This window comes from Symphalangus syndactylus, chromosome X (genome assembly GCF_028878055.3).
Source record: "Symphalangus syndactylus isolate Jambi chromosome X, NHGRI_mSymSyn1-v2.1_pri, whole genome shotgun sequence".
NCBI lineage: Eukaryota > Metazoa > Chordata > Mammalia > Primates > Hylobatidae > Symphalangus > Symphalangus syndactylus.
In genome coordinates this window covers 84971343-84991623 of record NC_072447.2, presented here as the reverse complement: position 1 = coordinate 84991623, position 20281 = coordinate 84971343, and the positions used below count along the sequence as shown (strand labels likewise).

The 20281-nt window shown below is 38.4% G+C and overlaps 1 protein-coding gene across 4 annotated transcripts in view; it reads left to right on the top strand.

The window, feature by feature from the left end:
- The window catches only part of CYSLTR1 (cysteinyl leukotriene receptor 1), a 127281-nt gene extending 119073 nt beyond the window's left edge, over window positions 1-8208 (top strand). For 3 of the 4 annotated variants that reach the window (XM_063634717.1, XM_055269516.2, XM_055269518.2), the window contains one exon: window positions 5890-8208. In XM_063634717.1, the coding sequence (XP_063490787.1) occupies window positions 5917-6930 (1014 nt within the window). In that variant the 5' untranslated portion in view covers window positions 5890-5916 and the 3' untranslated portion in view covers window positions 6931-8208. Of the gene's footprint in view, window positions 1-5638; window positions 5743-5889 lie in introns of all 4 variants that reach the window. The other variant, XM_055269517.2, reaches the window with a different exon arrangement.
- The last annotated feature ends 12073 nt before the right edge of the window (window positions 8209-20281 follow it).

The following is a 20281-nucleotide window of genomic DNA, read 5'->3' as shown; positions in this document are numbered from 1 at the left end:
AGTTGATTCCATGTTTTTGCTATTGTGAATTGTGCTGCAATGAACATATATGTGTCTTTATAGAAGAACAATTTATACACCTGTGGGTATTTACCCCATAATGGGATTGTTTGGGTAAAATGGTAGTTCTGTTTTAAGATTTTTCAGAAATCTCCAAACTGCTTTCCATAGTAGCTGAACTAATTCACATTCCCACCAGCAAGGTATAAGTGTTCCCTTTTTGCAACCTCGCTGACATCTATTATTTTTGTTACTTTTGAATAACAGCCATTTTCACTGGTGTGAGATCGTATCTCACTGTGGTTTTGACTTGCATTTCTCCGATTAGTGATGTTGAGCATTTTTTCATATGTTTGTTGGCTGCATCTATGTCTTGTTTTGAGAAGTGTCTGTTCATGTCCATTGCCCATTTTTTTAACAGGTTGTTTTTTTTTGCATGTTGATTTAAGTTTCTTATAGATTCTGGATATTAGACCTTTGTTGGATGTATAGTTTGCAAATATTTTCTCCCGTTCTATAGGTTGTCTGTTTACTCTGTTGATAGCTTCTTTTGCTATGTGGAAGCTCTTTAGTATAATTAGATCCCAATTGTTAATTTTTGCTTTGCTGCAATTGCTTTTGATGTTTTCGTCATGAAATCTTTGCTAGGTACTATGTCGAGAATGGTGTTTCCTAAGTTTTCTTGTAGGGTTTTTATACTTTTAGGTCTTATGTTTAAGTCTTTCATTCATCTTGAGTTTCTTTTTGTAGATGGTGAAAGGATGGGGTCCAGATTCAATCTTCTGCATATGGAGCTAGCCAGTTATCTCAGCACCATTTTTTTGAATAGGAAGTCCCTTCTCCATGACTTGTAACTGTTGACTTTGTTGAATATCCGATGGTTGTACGTGTGCAGATTTATTTCTGGAATCCCTATTCTGTGTCATTGGTCCATGTGTCTGTTTTTGTACCCATATTATGCTGTTTGGTTACTCTAGCTTTGTACTGTAGTTTAAAGTAGTGTGATGCCTCTGGCTTTGCTCTTTTTGCTTAGTTTGCTTTGGGTGTTCAGGCTTTTTTCTGGTGCCATATGAATTTTAGAAGTGATTTTCTTAATTCTGTGAAAAGTGATGTTAGTTTCATAGGAATAGCATTAAATCTGTAAATGGGCAGTATGTCCATTTTAATAATATTGATTCTTCCCCTCCAGGAGCATAAAATGTATTTCTATTTGTTTATGTCATATCTGGTTTCTGTGGGCAGTGTTTTGTAATTCTCATTGTAGAGATCTTCCACCTCCCTTGCTAGCTGTATTCCTAAGAATTTTACTCTTTTTGTGGCTATTGTGAATGGGCTTGTGTTCTTGATGTTTTCCATTTTGCTTGCTCTCTCTCCCTGTCTTTCTGGGATGCCAATGAGTCATGGGTTCAGTCTATTTACATAATCCCATATTTCTCAGAGGTTTTGTTCTTTCTTTATTTCTTTATTTTTTTCCTTATTTTTGTCTGACTGAGTTATTTCTGAGAACTGATCTTTGAGCTCTGAGATTCTTTCCTCACCTTGGTCTATTCTGCTGTTAATATTTCCATTTGTATTATGAAATTCTTGAAAACAGTTTTTCAGCTCTAGAAGATGTTTGGTTCTTTCTTAAAAGGGCTATTTTATCTTTAACTCTTGTATCATTTTATTGGATTCATGAGCTTCTTTGAATTGGGTTTCAACTTGTTCCTGAATTTCAATGAGCTTTGTTGCCATACAGATTTTTTAATTCTATGTCTGTCATTTCAACTATTTCAATCTGGTTAAGAGTCATTCCTGGGGAGCTAGTGTGGTCATTTGGAGATAAGAAGATACTCTCAATTTTAGAGTTGTCAGAGCCCTCCCACTGGTTCTTTCTTGTTTGTGTGGGCTGATGTCCCTTTAAGGTTTGATGTTGTTGTTCTTTGCATATGGCTTTTTGCTTTTATATTATTTGATGCCCTTGAGGGTTTGACTGTGGTATAACTTAAGTTTAGTCAATTGACTTTGTTTCTGGATACTTTCAGGGGTCCAAGGTCCAGCCCACTCCTCCTGAGCCGTGTGTTTTAACCTTGGTGGGCTGGGACCAGGCCCACAATTTTTTCACTGGTCCCTCAAGATTAAGGACCTGCTGTGCTGGAGGAACCAAGGTGTTCCCAGTCTACTGACAATAACACGTCAATAGGGACTGCCAGCAAAAGCACTTCAGGGGGGTGGGGGGTTAGCAGTGGGGTCTTTGCACATGTACTGGTGAAGTGGTGGGGAGAGGCTGCAGGCAATTGCATGCTAGTGGCAGTCTATCTACAAAAGCTCTCTGACTGTTATGCGGGGTCATCTGGTGAAAGAGCTATGGTGGTGGCTGCTAGCAAGTTCTTTGGCTGGCAGCTGAGGCTGTGCTGCAAGCAGGTGTGGCCAGGCAGGGACCCTGGGGGAGTCCAGCAGACAAGGGGGTCCTCAGATCAGACTACCCCTATCCTATGAGCAACACAGCCCTGCTCTGTCCAGGTCTGGCAGCCAACAAAGGATGAAGCTACTTAGAGGAGTATGGCGATCCTTGGGGTATGTGTAATCATGGCCATGCTCCACTATAGTCATTCTGGTACCAAATACTCTGGGCTCTGTGAAGGCTGGATTTGTCTTTGCCAACTCTCTGAGCAGTTTTCCCTGCTAGCTCAAATGTCCGTGGAGATCATGGGGTCTCCTGCAGCTAAGATTCCAAATGTCCATGGCCCAAATATCCTTGGGGCACTCCATGCCTATTTCACTCATCTCTTCCCCAGGAGCTGCTCTGGGCCAGGAATGAGTCCTAGTACTTGGTACCCCTGTGCAGTGTTCTCAGCGTCCTCCCCTTTCAGCCCAGGGTCTCCATCCTCCATCTGTCCACTTTCAATGCCTTTTTTCCAAGGATCAATTTGGAGTGTGCCAATCTTCTTCACAGTCTGGTCTTTTGGTGGAAGAAGCTCCTTCTGACTGCACATAATTGGCCATCTTGGCTCACATAATCTATCCAATTTTTATCTTATACCAAAAGTTCTTGGTAATAATAATAATAATGATGACTTTTTTAATGAAAGGGAAAAAATTGAACAACTAGCTGGGATGGCTAGATGGACAGATGCTACATCCTCAATAGCAAATATAATTGTTAGCGGTAGTAAACCTAGGAAGTTACATCCTACCTGCAACAACTGCCATAGCTGTCTGTTTCTGTATCCCTAGTAAAGATCAGTCTCCTTCATGGCTGGCAGTTTTTGCATACTCAAGCAGTCTTCCCACCTTGCAAACCCCAACACCTCTCTTACAAGGGAGCAGGAGTTATGTAAAAGGCCAACATCAGACTTCAATCAAAGATTATCTGACATATTACATATTGAGTCCCTTCAACCTTTGTAAAGAATAAAAGAGGATAATCTAGAGAAACATGAGAGAAATCACTACTTCTACACTACAGTATCTCACCTCAAGCCTTCTCTGATCAGAACTTATTGACTGCCCTCAGTGACAGAGCTGAAATAGACTAGAGCAAGTATCAACTATAAGAGAAACCCTTCCTATAAGAGAAATAACTGTATATTGCTAAACAGTAAAGTCTAGGAAGTCTAGAAAGAGAACAAGAATGAACGGCTACATTTTTCTCACCAAACAAGTATATTCCAACTACTTGTACTACATCTTTCTTCAGAGCCTTAAATAATGGTGCAGATTTTAGAAATGTATTTTATCACTCTGAAACATTTTTCTCATCATTAAATAACTATATGGCTTCTAAGGTTTCTCTTACCATGGAGTTCTGCAGTTATAGGTAGAGTCAACCATGTTCTAGATTAATACTCTCCCCCAGGGGAGGGAGTTTCATTAACAGCAAATTAGATTATTTTCCATAGGTATGGGTGGCACTCAACAGATACTACCAAGAAAGCCCTCTTCTTGAGGGAACCAAGCATTTTCTTTTATTATTATTATTATACTTTAAGTCCTAGGGCACATGTGCACAACGTGCAGGTTTGTTACGTATGTATACATGTGCCATGTTGGTGTGCTGCACCCATTAACCCGTCATTTACATTAGATGTATCTCCTAATGCTATCCCTCCCCCCTCCCCTCACCCCACGACAGGCCCCGGTGTGTGATGTTCCCCTTCCTGTGTCCAAGGGTTATTGTTCAATTCTCACCTATGAGTGAGAACATGCAGTGTTTGGTTTTCTGTCCTTGCGATGGTTTGTTCAGAATGATGGTTTCCAGCTTCATCCATGTCACTACAAAGGACATGAACTCATCAATTTTATGGCTGCATAGTATTCCATGGTGTATATGTGCCACATTTTCTTAATCCAGTCTATCATTGTTGGACATTTGGCTTGGTTCCAAGTCTTTGCTATTGTGAATAGTGCCACAATAAACAAACGTGTGCATGTGTCTTTATAGCAGCATGATTTATAGTCCTTTGGGTATATACCCAGTAATGGGATGGCTGGGTCAAATGGTATTTCTAGTTCTAGATCCCTGAGGAATCACCACACTGACTTCCACAATGGTTGAACTAGTTTACAGTCCCACCAACAGTGTAAAAGTGTTCCTATTTCTCCACATCCTCTCCAGCACCTGTTGTTTCCTGACTTTTTAATGATTGCCATTCTAACTGGTGTGAGATGACATCTGTGGTTTTGATTTGCATTTCTCTGACGGCCAGTGATGATGAGCATTTTTTCATGTGTCTGTTGGCTGCATAAATGTCTTCTTTTGAGAAGTGTCTGTTCATATCCTTTGCCCACTTTTTGATGGTGTTGTTTGTTTTTTTCTTGTAAACTTGTTTGAGTTCATTGTAGATTCTGGATATTAGTCCTTTGTCAGATGAGTAGATTGCAAAAATTTTCTCCCATCCTGTAGGTTGCCTGTTCACTCTGATGGTAGTTTCTTTTGCTGTGCAGAAGCTCTTTAGTTAATTAGATCCCATTTGTCAATTTTGGCTTTTGTTGCCATTGCTTTTGATGTTTTAGACATTAAGTCCTTGCCCATACCTATGTCCTGAATGGTATTGCCTCGGTTTTCTTCTAGGGTTTTTTTGGTTTTAGGTCTAACATGTAAGTCTTTAATCCATCTTGAATTAATTTTTGTATAAGGTGTAAGGAAGGGATCCAGTTTCAGCTTTCTACATATGGCTAGCCAGTTTTCCCAGCACCATTTATTAAATAGGGAATCCTTTCCCCATTTCTTGTTTTCATCAGGTTTGTCAAAGATCAGATGGTTGTAGATGTGTGGTATTATTTCTGAGGGCTTTGTTCTGTTCCATTGGTTTATATCTCTGTTTTGGTACCAGCACCATGCTGTTTTGGTTACTGTAGCCTTGTAGTATAGTTTGAAGTCAGGTAGTGTGATGCCTCCAGCTTTGTTCTTTTGGCTTAGGATTGATTTGGCAATGTGGGCTCTTTTTGGGAGCCAAGCACTTTCATCCAGATTTTATTATCTAAAATAATTCAGAGATTTTCCAATAAATAGGTATAGATATAGATATATTCATACATGTGAAACTGCTATCTTAAAGCTTTTCTCTAATAGAAAAACAAGTTCATTTGAAAGGAAAACCTACTGAATTATACTACAGTAGTATGATTTAAAATACAGGAGGGCTGTTTTACCTAGGTCTTGAAGATTTAGAGGAAGTCCATCAGAAAAACATGGGTGGGAAAGGACAAAAAAAGTTTTCTGGATGCCTGTAGGATACAGACTCTTCTCCAGAGGACAAGGTACAGCTGAATCCCTCCTCATTGCCTCACTACTCTTGCTTGCTGCTGTGGTCAAAAAGTATACATAGTGACACTATGAAATGAAACATTAGTACTTCCTGTAATTTATGGTCTATTTAAAATTGACATTTTTTTTATTTATTGTAGGCACAAAGCAGACATTCATAGAGAAATATGGATGAAACAGGAAATCTGACAGTATCTTCTGCCACATGCCATGACACTATTGATGACTTCCGCAATCAAGTGTATTCCACCTTGTACTCTATGATCTCTGTTGTAGGCTTCTTTGGCAATGGCTTCGTGCTCTATGTCCTCATAAAAACCTATCATGAGAAATCAGCCTTCCAAGTATACATGATTAATTTAGCAGTAGCAGATCTACTTTGTGTGTGCACACTGCCTCTCCGTGTGGTCTATTATGTTCACAAAGGCATTTGGCTCTTTGGTGACTTCTTGTGCCGCCTCAGCACCTATGCTTTGTATGTCAACCTCTATTGTAGCATCTTCTTTATGACAGCCATGAGCTTTTTCCGGTGCATTGCAATTGTTTTTCCAGTCCAGAACATTAATTTGGTTACACAGAAAAAAGCCAGATTTGTGTGTGTAGGTATTTGGATTTTTGTGATTTTGACCAGTTCTCCATTTCTAATGGCCAAACCACAAAAAGATGAGAAAAATAATACCAAGTGCTTTGAGCCCCCACAAGACAATCAAACTAAAAATCATGTTTTGGTCTTGCATTATGTGTCATTGTTTGTTGGCTTTATCATCCCTTTTGTTATTATAATTGTCTGTTACACAATGATCATTTTGACCTTACTAAAAAAATCAATGAAAAAAAATCTGTCAAGTCATAAAAAGGCTATAGGAATGATCATGGTCGTGACCACTGCCTTTTTAGTCAGTTTCATGCCATATCATATTCAACGTACCATTCACCTTCATTTTTTACACAATGAAACTAAACCCTGTGATTCTGTCCTTAGAATGCAGAAGTCCGTGGTCATAACCTTGTCTCTGGCTGCATCAAATTGTTGCTTTGACCCTCTCCTATATTTCTTTTCTGGGGGTAACTTTAGGAAAAGGCTGTCTACATTTAGAAAGCATTCTTTGTCCAGCATGACTTATGTATCCAGAAAGAAGGCCTCTTTGCCAGAAAAAGGAGAAGAAATATGTAAAGTATAGTTTAAATCCATTTCCAGTCCAAACCAATGAAAATAGTTTCCCAAATAAGTATTTTGTCAAATCATTTACAAAAAAATAAAATTTCTAATTAATATTTTACAAATATTTAACTATTTGGGCCTACAAATCTATCTCATTTATGCATCCACATGATTAGATATTTATAGATATTTTAAGTGCTAAAAATTCGGTCCATAACTATGAACTGAATTACAAATAATTTTGACCATTCACCAGAATTTGGAGAATATTTGTATCTTTGCACTATAAAATATGTCTTATATTAAAGTTTTCCTCTTCAAATAAAAGCTTTACAAAGGATAAAATATATAAAATTAGTCAATATAAAATATATGTAAGCTAAAAGTTATAAAATATAAAAATAGATATAAAATTGGCAAATAGTTCTGAATCATTCTAACATATTCCTTTGCATGCATGCCATCAGATGAGAACTGGCAATGACTCAGGAGCTACATAAAACGTACTGTCACCCTTCTTTGTAGTACTGATTCGCTAGGCAAATTAGGGCCATTTCATCCAAAAGAGAATGTAAAAGTGCTAGAACAGACTACTATTCAGCTAAAGGGTCCTAAAAGCACCATACAATGTTCAATATGGAAACAGGAGAAATCTGGTCAAAAGCCAGTTTGTCTCCAATTTTCTTCTGCCTTTGCCTCAGGCTCCCAAAACTGAATAGTGGAGTTTTAGCTGCTCAGTGAGGTTCCTGTAGAGATTTCTCTCCATCCATGACATATAATTCTTCCTTAAGAAGTCAGACAACTGGCACTCCTATATATAAACAGAAGTAATTAAAAATTTATCTGAAGAAGAGAAAAGGAAAAGGAATCTACTTTTCTATTTGCCAGTTGCTGGGATCAAAATAAACTACAAAGGATTTATGAAGAAAATTGTGAATGTTCATGTTACAAATTCTTTTAAGAAATGCATACATTTATGTATATGTATACAACTATTATACAACTATATGTAAGAGATTTTGCTGTATGATATGCATTATGGGTGAAAGTTCACTGTAAGTTTTATTATTATTACTTTTTATTGATATGTTGACAGGAATATCATGGATATGTTTACAGTGATTTTTATATTACAGTGGACGCTTTGATCTTAAAACAGCCACAACAACTCATCTATGGCTGAAATATAATATTCGTGGACAAGCTTTTGCTGAAGTGTAGTGTGTCCTTTAACTTTGTTTTTTAAAAGGTACATTACCTCAGAGGAAATAAATGATAACTATAAAGAAAAAAGAAAGCTTTGGGAAAATTTTGTATCTGAATCTGCCATGTGTACATTATTTCTATTTCATTTCTAATGTTGTAGTCCCTTGGGGAAAAAAATACAAAACATAAACAGAAAGGACCTCTAAGGCATAGTAATAGCTTGTGCCCATTTATTTTTAATATACCTGTGACCTGGCCGTCTCTATACTCTTACCCTATACTATTTTTCCCTTGCTGGAGACAAAGATCAAACATAATATTTATCACAAAATTCAATCCTCATTTCTCATTTACTGGGCCTTCTGCTATTCAGCAAGCAGCATAGTACGGTAGAAGAGCACTAGATTGGAATCCAGAAGACCTGGATGCTAACCTGGTCTCTATTGCTTACTAGTTATGTAACTTTAAGCAAATGACATAAACTCTAATCCTCAGCTTCCTTATTTGTAAAATGGTAATAATAATACTTATCCTGCATTTTTATAGGGCATTTGTGAAACTCAAATGAGATCAAGAATGTTAAAGTTTTTAAAAATATATAACAAGATATAATGTTTAAGTATTTAGAGGTAGTTCTGTTACTTAAAATTACTGAGTCATATTTACTACCATGGATTCTCAGATTTGAAAGAATTTGAACAAAAACAGCCATAGTTAAATCCTACTCCACATCAAAGAATCTTGTGGGTTATTTATCTCTTCCAGGCTTTTGCCTATGTTATCATTTCCACTCATAGTCCCACTTCCTCCCATACAGCAACATACCATAAAACCTTCAATTACTTGCAAGCCCATCATAAATTTGCTTTTTTTCATGTCTTATGTACTTATAGCCTCTACCACACTGCATAGTACTTAATGTTTTCACCAATTTTTCCACGTGTTAATATTGTCTCCCAAAGTGGATTATCACTTTGTGGAATTATAAATTCCTTAAGGTTGAAAAGTATGTATTTAAGTGGTAGTATCTAACATTTAATAAATTCTAACTATATACTATATTCTATTTTAAGTGCTTTACCCATATCAATGCATTTTATGCTTACAACTGCCCTGCAAGGTATGTACCATTATTATGCCTGCTTTGCTGAATTAAAAACTGAGGTGAGGTCATAGAACTTGCTCAGTCAGTCAGCTAGTAAGCACCAGAACCAAGGTTCAAACCCAGGCAGTCTGATTTCACAATCCATGTTCTTAATTTGCTATAATATCCTGCTGGACCATTTTCAGGCAAAAAACTTCAACTGTGGGAGAGAAATAGGTTCCACAGATCTGTTTTTCAACATTGTGCCTATAGTTAACAATACAATATTGTATATTTAAAAGTTTGTTAAGAGGATATATTTCATGTAAGGTGCTCTTACCACAGTAAAAGATATACAAATACAGAGAGGAAGAGAAATATAGAAAATTAAAGTTTATTTTTTAATGATGTTTAAATGACTTACACATTTATTTTAAAAACTAGGTTTAATTAAACTACATGCTTATATTTTTTAATTATATAAACACATGAACCATGACCTAAAGCCTATTATTTTAGTTGGAAGAACATATTAAGAATATTATATCCTGGCCAGGCGTGGTGGCTTACGCCTGTAATTCCACCATTTTGGGAGCCCAAGACAGGCGGATCATGAGGTCAGGAGTTCGAGACCAGCCTGGCCAACATGGTGAAAACCCTGTCTCTACTAAAAATACAAAAATTAGCTAGGCGTGGTGGCACGCACCTGCAATTCCAGCTACTAGGGAGGTTGAGGCAGGAGAATTACTTGAACCCGGGAAGTAGAGGTTGCAGTGAGCCAAGATCATGCCACTGCACTCCAGCCTAGGTGACAGAGCAAGGCTCTGTCTCAAAAAAAAAAAAAAAAAAAAAAAAATATATATATATATATATATATATATATATATATATATATATTATATCCTAGAACATTGACATTAGAAGGAGCTTCACATTTGTGATTCCTAATGGCCTTCACACTCATTCTTTTGATTGTAAATGGTCGTTTTAAATATTATCAGCTATCTAAACTCTCATTATATACTTAGCTTTTTATTTTGCTCAGCCAATATGGTTTATGTATATCAAAAAAATTTCAAATCTTGAAAGAATACTCTGCATTTTCGCCTACAAAATAAACATAAATAGTTCTGTGTACTCATCTTAACTGTAAACTTTGGTTTTCTTGGTTGTCAAAACCTCCTAGCCTTTCACCTTAGTGACATAATTTTGCATTTTAATTGTCCTTTTAAGATAATTAAATATATATTTATATATATATATAAATATATATTTCAATATCTACTTCTTACTAACACTTTAGTGACTCCAAAGGTAGAAATTTGGAAGCTTGAAAGGTGAGATTAGATCTCAGCAATGTAAATTTGTGGGCTCTTTTTGGTAAGCACTACTGCACAGAAAGTAGGAAAAGAAGCTTACTTATCATATTCTACCTCATGTGTACAACTCAGTCTAGATTGGCTTTGCCTGATACTAAAATAGCAAAATATTTCTGAGAACCAAATCCAAAACATTTTATTTGCTCCACCAAGAGCTCTGTTACTCCAGATAAATCACAAGACAATTTCTAACTCCTCATTCATCTGCTTATTAGTTCCCTTTTCTCTGCACTATATGTAATCCCTTCATGTAATCCCCTCCATGGTAACTCTGCTAAATCACAAAAATATATTTCTTTTCTAAATTACAAAGGCATAACTTAAACTTTATCAAACAGATTTACATGGAACACATGCTCAAATGACATTTAAATTTGTATCCCCAAGAAGCTGACCCTTACAGTGTCTCTTGATAGCTAGTCACTTGATCTAAGAAATGTTTTGCATGTCACTAGCACTATCTTAGAACTTTAGTATAATAAAAAAATAAAAAATAAATAAATAAAAAAATAAAAATAAAAATAAAAAAAATAAAAATAAAAATAATAAAAAATAAAAAATAAAAAAAAAAAGAAGTGGAAAAATAAAAATGGGAAAAAAAAAAAAAAAAGAACTTTAACCCAATTAAATTATCCTTATGGAAAACTGTCCTTTTGGTGCACAAAGTTATTTACTGACTATCCGAATGGCAAAACAAAGTAAAAGTATGCCCTTGCCTCGTTGCATTGCACTCTGGGTAAATAAAAAGTAGCAGTAGCATATTTGTTTCTGAATACCCATAACTGCTTTTGGTGTGGTGTTTTTTCACCTTCCTAACTTGAAAGCGTAATGATCTCTTGAAGACCCAGACAGTTATGAAAATTAAAGAATGAAAAATAATGTTTTATATCCCATTAAAAACCAGATTAGGCTGGGCGCGGTGGCTCACGCTTGTAATCCCAGCACTTTGGGAGGCCGAGGCGGGCGGTTCACGAGGTCAGGAGATCAAGACCACGGTGAAACCCCGTCTCTACTAAAAATACAAAAAAAAAATTAGCCGGGCATGGTGGCGGGTGCCTGTAGTCCCAGCTACTCGGAGAGGCTGAGGCAGGAGAATGGCGTGAACCCGGGAGGCGGAGCTTGCAGTGAGCCGAGATTGCGCCACCGCACTCCAGCCTGGGCGACAGAGCGAGACTCCGTCTCAAAAAAAAAAAAACCAGATTATTCTTTCTGCAACTTGGCAAAGAATAATTCAAATTACTACCTAATTCTAGTTTCCCTTTTAAGAAAAAGTTCAAACAACTGACAAGAAACCAAGAAAGTTTATCCCCCTTTATTCTTCCAAATAGTTTTCCCTTTTACTGGACAAAAGTTACAGTAGCTCAGCATAAGATTTAGCTCTTTATTCGCTCCACAGGAGTTTTTGTCACTAAAACAGCACCAACAACTCTTCATGTATATCAGGTTTTGAATTTAAGTCTAATTATAAAAGCATTGCAAATCAGATCCTATAGTCCTGCAGGGCTTGATTTGTGACTCTGTGTCTTTTTCCCACTATGCCACATTTAGTACTCAGCATAACTAGCATCTTGAATGAACCCTTTCTTCCCCTGTTTTGGGAAGGTCCTGTTGACAATCTATATTCTAATATTGTCAGAATATTGGAAGAAGCCTAAAATTCCTTGATTCAAGGGAGTGAGAAGCTAGTGTATTAACAGAAAAATTGGGCCTTTCTCAAGGCTAAAATAATTAGGGACCCTTAAGGTGAGTGTTCATATCATTATAAAACCCCAGGAAGCACCATGGAATGTTTGAAAGAAGCAGTTGAGGTGATATTAGGACAATATATATACAGGGGCACTCAAAGGAGTGCCCAAATGGATGACAGGAGATCTGGTTAGTTTGTACAGTCTTCTCTCTTGTCAAGTGCATTATTTATCAATAAACTTTAGAATATCCATTTTTTTGCTTACTTGCCAGAAAGACAAAATATTGACTAGTTGATTAGAATATCATCTGCTTGGTTATTTCACTTTTTACTATATATTATTCAACTGGTTTTCTGGTACAGATTCTTTTCTGGTGAGTTTGGGCAACATGAGCTAGTTTCCCTGTGGCCCAACCTCCATACCCTTTCCTCTCAGCTCCAAACCATCCCTGAAAAAATAAATTGACAAAAGATAGAAGTTTCTAATATGAATGCATTGGAAGCCTCAACTCTGGGATAGAGAAATACTGCAACCTCAAAGTCTTATTTATTAAGCTATTCCTCAATATTGCAAATATGGTTATGGTACTTTAAAAGCAGACACTATAAAAAAAGTAGATACTATAATCACCTTGACTGTGTCTCCATATAACTGTTGAATAATTTGACTAATTAAGAATCTTACAATCTGGGAATTGAAAGAGACCCTAAAGATTATGTAGTTCAGACTCCCATACATTGTTTGATTACCCTCTAGGGCTTTCTGCCAAGTGGCTACTTAATCTGTTCTTAAAAATGACAGGAACTCAAAACCAGAAAAGGAGAAAAAAAGAGTGAAAGATCAAAAAAAAAGAAAAGAAAGAATTGGGGCAATGAATATACAACAGTTATAAATATAGTAGTTATTAATCCAACTATATTGATAATCACCTTAAATGTGAATAGTAGTCTAAATACACAAACTAAAAGACAGCAACTGTGAGAGTGAATTTCTTGAAAGACCAACTCTATGTTTTCTACACAATACTCACTTTAAATATAAAGACAGAGATAGATTAAAATTAAAATAATGGAGAAAATATACCATGATAGCACTAATCAAAAGAAAGAACATACATATATCAATTCTGAAAAGGAGACTTCAGAGGAAGGGAAATTATCAGGGATTAAAACGGGCCGGGGTTTCCAAGATGGCCAACTAGAAACAGCTGTGGTCAGAGGCGCCCATTAAGAAGAATGAAAACAGCAAGTGAATCCTGCACCAGCAACTGAGGTATTCAAGTTCTCTCATTGGGACTAACTAGGCAGTTGGCACAACCCATGCAGAATGAGGAAGAGCAGGGTGGTGTGACAGCCCACTTGGGAGCCACAAGGGGCAAGGGGAACTCCCACCCCTAGCCAAGGGAGGCAGTGAGCGATTGTGCTACCCCACCCAGGAAACCAGGCTTTTTTCCATGTATCTGTGCAACCTGTGGATCAGGAGGTCCCCCTCATGAGCCCAGGCCACTAGGGTCTTGGGTCCCAAGCACAGAACTGTGCAGATTCTCAGCAGCCATTCAGCTGGAGACTGCCTAAGATTATTGAGTTCCCATGGGGAGGGTTGGCCACCATCACTGTGGCTGCCTGCTGCCTAAGACAACTAAGCTCCTCAAGGGAGGGGCGGCAGCCATCACTGCAGCTGCCTGTTGCCTGAGAGGACTGAGCTCCCAGGGGGAAGAGGCAGCAGCCATCACTAAAGCTCCAGTCTGCCATTTTTCCCCTGCCAGAGCCGGGGAGATGGGGCAGTTTGGACCCAGGAGGAATTCCCCACAATGCACCACAGCAGCTGTGGCAGATTGTGGCCAAACTGCCTCTTTAGGCTGGACCCTGACCCATCCCTCTTCACCAGGTGGGGCCTCCCTGTGGAAATTTCAGCAACTCCAGCCAGGGGATTATGAACAGAATTCTGATCTCCCTGGAATGGACCCCCTGAAGGGGAGGGTGGCCGCTATCTCCACAGATCAGCATCAGCAGACTTAGTCTTTCCCCTGCTGGCACTGAGGAATCCAGGCAGTCTGAATGAGTGGAATTTTTCCCCAGCACAGTGCACCCCCTCCCCCAATGGACAGCCAGAGTGCTTCATTAAGCAGGACCCTGATCACATGCCTCCTAACTGGGTGAGGCCACTCAACAGGGGTTGCCAGAGAGCTTACATAGGAATGTTCCCACTGGCATCAGGTTGGTACCCCTCTAAGATGGAGCTCCCAGAGGAAGGAGCAGGCTGCAATCTTTGCTATCTGCAGCCTCCAGTGGTGACACCTCCAGGTGCAGGAGGGACCCAGGTGAATAGGGTCTGGAGTGGACCCCTAGCAAACCACAGAAGCCCTATGGAAGAGGGGCCTGACTGTTAAAAGAAAAACAAACAGAAACCAACAACAACAACAGCATCAACAAAAAAGCCCCCACAAAAAACCCATCTGAAAGTCAGCAGCCTCAAAGATTGAAGCTAGATAAACTCATGAAAATGAGAAAGAATCAATGCAAAAACACTGAAAACTCAATAAGCCAGAGTGTATCTTCTCTTCCAATGATCACAACACCTCCCCAGCAAGAGCATAGAACTGAGCAGAGGCCGAGATGGATAAATTGACATAAGTAGGCTTCAGAAGGCCACTAATAATGAACTTCCCTGAGGTAAAGGAGCATGATCTAACCCAATGCAAAGAAGCTAAGAACCATGATAAAACATTACACAAGCTGTTAACCAGAATAACCAGTTTAGAAAGGAACATTAATGACCTGATGGAGCTGAAAAACACAAGAACTTCACAATGCAAATACAAGCATAAATAGCCAAATAGACCAAGCAAAGAATTTCAGAGCTTGAAGACTATCTTGCTGAAATAAGACAGGCAAACAAGAATAGAAAAAAAAAAACAGAATGAAAAAGAATTAATAAAACATCTGAGAACTATGGGTTATGTAAAAAGACTGAATCTATGACTGATTGGGGTACCTGAAAGAGACAGAAAGAACAAAACCAAGTTGTAAAACATACTTCAGGATATAATCCAGGAGAATTCCAACCTAGCTAGAGAGGCTAACATTCAAATCAAGGAAATCCAGAGAACCCCAGTAAGATGCTCCAAGAGAAGATCAATCCAAACACTCATAATCATCAGATTCTCCAAGGTCAAAATGAAGGAAAAATGCTAAGGGCAGGCAGAGAGAAAGGCTAGGTCACCTACAAAAAGAAGCCCATCAGACTAACAGTGGACCTCTTAGCAGAAACCCTACAAGCCAGAAGAGATTTGGGGCAAATATTCAACATTCTTAAAGAAAAGAATTTCCAACCCAGAATTTCCTACCTGGCCAAACTGAGCTTCATAAGCAAAGGAGAAATAATTTTTTTTTTCAGACAAGCAAATGCCAAGAGAGTTTGTCACCACTAAGCCTGCATTGCAAGAACTCCTGGAGGAAGCACTAAATATAGAAAGGAAAAATTGTTATCAGCCACTACAAAAACACACTGAAGTACAAAGACCAATGACACTATGAAGCAATTACATCAACAAGTCTGCATGGCTGGGCGTGGTGGCTCACACTGGTAATCCCAGCACTCTGGGAGGCTGAGGTGGGCAGATTACATGAGGTCAGGAGTTCAAGACCAGCCTGACCAACATGGTGAAACCCCATCTCTACTAAAAATACAAAAAAATTAGCCAGGTGTGGTGGTGTGTGCCTGCAGTCCCAGTTACATGGGAGGCTGAGGCAGAAGAATTGCTTGAGCCTGGGAGGCAGAGGTTGCAGTGAGCTGATGTCATGCCATTGTACTCCAGCCTGGGCAACAGAGCAAGAATCCGTCTCAAAATATATACATATATGCAAAATAACCAGCTAGAACCATTATCATGGAATCAAATTCACACATATTAACCTTAAATGCAAATTGGCTAAATGCCCCAATTAAAAGACACAGAAGGGTAAGCTGTATACAGAGTCCAGATCCATCAATATGGTGTCTTCAAGAGACCTATCTTACATGCAAAGACACACAGAGGCTCAAAATAAGGGGATAAAGAAAAATTTACCAAGGCAGAAATAAAGATGTTCTTTGAAACCAATGAGAACAAAGACACAACATACCAGAATCTCTGGGACACATTCAAAGCAGTGTGTAGAGGGAAATTTATAGCACTAAATGCCCACAAGAGAAATCAGGAAACATTTAAAATTCACACACTAACATCACAATTAAAAGAACTACAGAAGCAAGAGCAAACACATTCAAAAGCTAGCAGAAGGCAAGAAATAACTAAGATCAGAACAGAACTGAAGGAAATAGAGACACAAAAAAACCCTTCAAAAAATCAATGAATCCAGGAGCTGGTTTTTTTAAAAGACCAACAAAATTGATAGACCACTAGCAAGACTAATAAAGAAGAAAAGAGAGAAGAATCAAATAGACGCAATAAAAAATGATAAAGGAGATATCACCACTGATCCCACAGAAATACAAACTACCATCAGAGAATACTATAAACACCTCTACGCAAATAAACTAGAAAATCTGGAAGAAATGGATAAATTCCTCGACACATACACCCTCCCAAGACTAAACCAGGAAGAAGTTGAATCTCTGAATAGACCAATAACAGGCTCTGAAATTGACGCAACAATGAATAGCCTACCAACCAAAAAAAGTCCAGGACCAGATGGATTCACAGCCGAATTCTACCAGAGGTAAAAGGAGGAGCTGGTACCATTCCTTCTGAAACTATTCCAATCAGTAGAAAAAGGGGGAATCCACCCTAACTCATTTTATGAGGCCAGCATCATCCTGATACCAAAGCCTGGCAGAGACACAACCAAAAAACAGAATTTTAGACCAATATCCTTGGTGAACATCAATGCAAAAATCCTCAATAAAATACTGGCAAACCAAATCCAGCAGCACATCAAAAAGCTCATCCACCATGATCAAGTGGGCTTCATCCCTGGGATGCAAGGCTGGTTCAACATATGCAAATCAATAAATGTAATCCAGCATATAAACAGAACCAAGGAAAAAACCATATGATTATCTCAATAGATGCAGAAAAGGCCTCTGACAAAACTCAACACCCTTCATGCTAAAAACTCTCAATAAATTAGGTATTGATGGGACGCATCTCAAAATAATAAGAGCTATCTATGACAAACCCACAGCCAATATCATATTGAATGGGCAAAAACTGGAAGCATTCCCTCTGAAAACTGGCACAAGACAGGGATGCCCTCTCTCACCACTCCTATTCAACATAGTGTTGGAAGTTCTGGCCAGGGCAATCAGGCAGGAGAAGGAAATAAAGGGTATTCAAATAGGAAAAGAGGAAGACAAATTGACCCTGTTTTCAGATGACATGATTGTATATCTAGAAAACCCCATCATCTCAGCCCAAAATCTCCTTAAGCTGATAGGCAACTTCAGCAAAGTCTCAGGATACAAAATCAATGTGCAAAAGTCACAAGCATTGTTATACACAAATAACAGACAAACAGAGAGCCAAATCATGAGTGAACTCCCATTCACAATTGCTTCAAAGAGAATAAAACACCTAGGAATCCAACTTACAAGGGATGTGAAGGACCTCTTCAAGAAGAACTACAAACCACTGCTCAATGAAATAAAAGAGGATACAAACAAATGGAAGAACATTCCATGCTCATGGACAGGAAGAATCAATATCGTGAAAATGGCCACACTGCCCAAGGTAATTTATAGATTCAATGCCATCCCCATCAACCTACCAATGACTTTCTTCACAGAATTGGAAAAAAATACTTTCAATTTCCTATGCAACCAAAAAAGAGACCATATTGCCAAGTCAATCCTAAGCCAAAAGAACAAAGGTGGAGGCATCATGCTACCTGACTTCAAATTACACTACAAGGCTACAATAACCAAAACAGCATGGTATAGGTACCAAAACAGAGATATAGACCAATGGTACAGAACAGAGCCCACAGAAATAATGCTGCATATCTACAACTATCTTATCTTTGACAAACCTGACAAAAAAGAGCCCGCATCGCCAAGTCAATCCTAAGCCAAAAGAACAAAGCTGGAGGCATCACGCTACCTGACTTTAAACTATACTACAAGGCTACAGTAACCAAAACAGCATGGTACTGGTACCACAACAGAGACATAGATCAATGGAACAGAACAGAGCCCTCAGAAATGATGCCGCATAGCTACAACTATCTGATCTTTGACAAACCTGACAAAAACAAGAAATGGGGAAAGGATTCCCTATTTAATAAATGGTGCTGGGAAAACTGGCTAGCCATATGTAGAAAGCTGCAACTGGATCCCTTCCTTACACCTTATACAAAAATTAATTCAAGATGGATTAAAGACTTATATGTTAGATCTAAAACCATTAAAATCCTACAAGAAAACCTAGGCAATACCATTCAGGACATAGGCGTGGGCAAGGACTTCATGTCTAAAACACCAAAAGCAATGGCAACAAAAGCCAAAATCGACAAATGGGATCTCATTAAACTAAAGAGCTTCTGCACAGCAAAAGAAACTATCATCAGAGTGAACAGGCAACCTACACAATGGGAGAAAATTTTTGCAACCTACTCATCTGACAAAGGGCTAATATCCAGAATCTACAATGAACTCAAACGAATTTACAAGAAAAAAACAAACAACCCCATCAAAAAGTGGGCAGAGGACATGAACAGACACTTCTCAAAAGAAGACATTTATGCAGCCAAAAAACACATGAAGAAATGCTCCTCATCACTGGCCATCAGAGAAATGCAAATCAAAACCACAGTGAGATACCATCTCACACCAGTTAGAATGGCCATCATTAAAAAATCAGGAAACAACAGGTGCTGGAGAGGATGTGGAGAAATAAGAACACTTTTACACTGTTGGTGGGACTGTAAACTAGTTCAACCATTGTGGAAGTCAGTGTGGCGATTCCTCAGGGATCTAGAACTAGAAATACCATTTGACCCAGCCATCCCATTACTGGGTATATACCCAAAGGACTATAAATCATGCTGCTATAAAGACACATGCACACGTATGTTTATTGCGGCACTATTCACAATAGCAAAGAGTTGGAACCAACCCAAATGTCCAAAAACGAAAGACTGGATTAAGAAAATGTGGCACATATACACCATGGAATACTATGCAGCCATAAAAAATGATGAGTTCGTGTCCTTTGTAGGGACATGGATGAAACTGGAAAACATCATTCTCAGTAAACTATCGCAAGGACAAAAAACCAAACACCGCATGTTCTCACTCATAGGTGGGAATTGAACAATGAGAACTCATGGACACAGGAAGGGGAACATCACGCTCCGGGGACTGTTGTGGGGTGGGGGGAGGGGGGAGGGACAGCATTAGGAGATACACCTAATGCTAAATGACGAGTTAATGGGTGCAGGAAATCAACATGGCACATGGATACATATGTAACAAACCTGCATATTGTGCACATGTACCCTAAAACCCTAAAGTATAATAAAAAAAAAAAAAAAAAAAAAAAAAACAAGCAATGGGGAAAGGATTCCCTATTTAATAAATGGTGCTGGGAAAACTGGCTAGCCATATGTAGAAAGCTGAAACTGGATCCCTTCCTTACAACTTATGCAAAAATTAATTCAAGATGGATTAAAGACTTACATGTTAGACCTAAAACCATAAAAACCCTAGAAGAAAACCTAGGCAATACCATTCAGGACATAGGCATGGGCAAGGACTTCATGTCTAAAACACCAAAAGCAATGGCAACAAAAGCCCAAACTGACAAATGGGATCTAATTAAACTAAAGAGCTTCTGCACAGCAAAAGAAACTACCATCAGAGTGAACAGGCAACCTACAGAATGGGAGAAAATTTTTGCAACCTACTCATCTGACAAAGGACTAATATCCAGAATCTACAATGAACTCAAATAAATTTACAAGAAAAAAACAAACAACCCCATCAAAAAGTGGGTGAAGGATATGAATAGACACT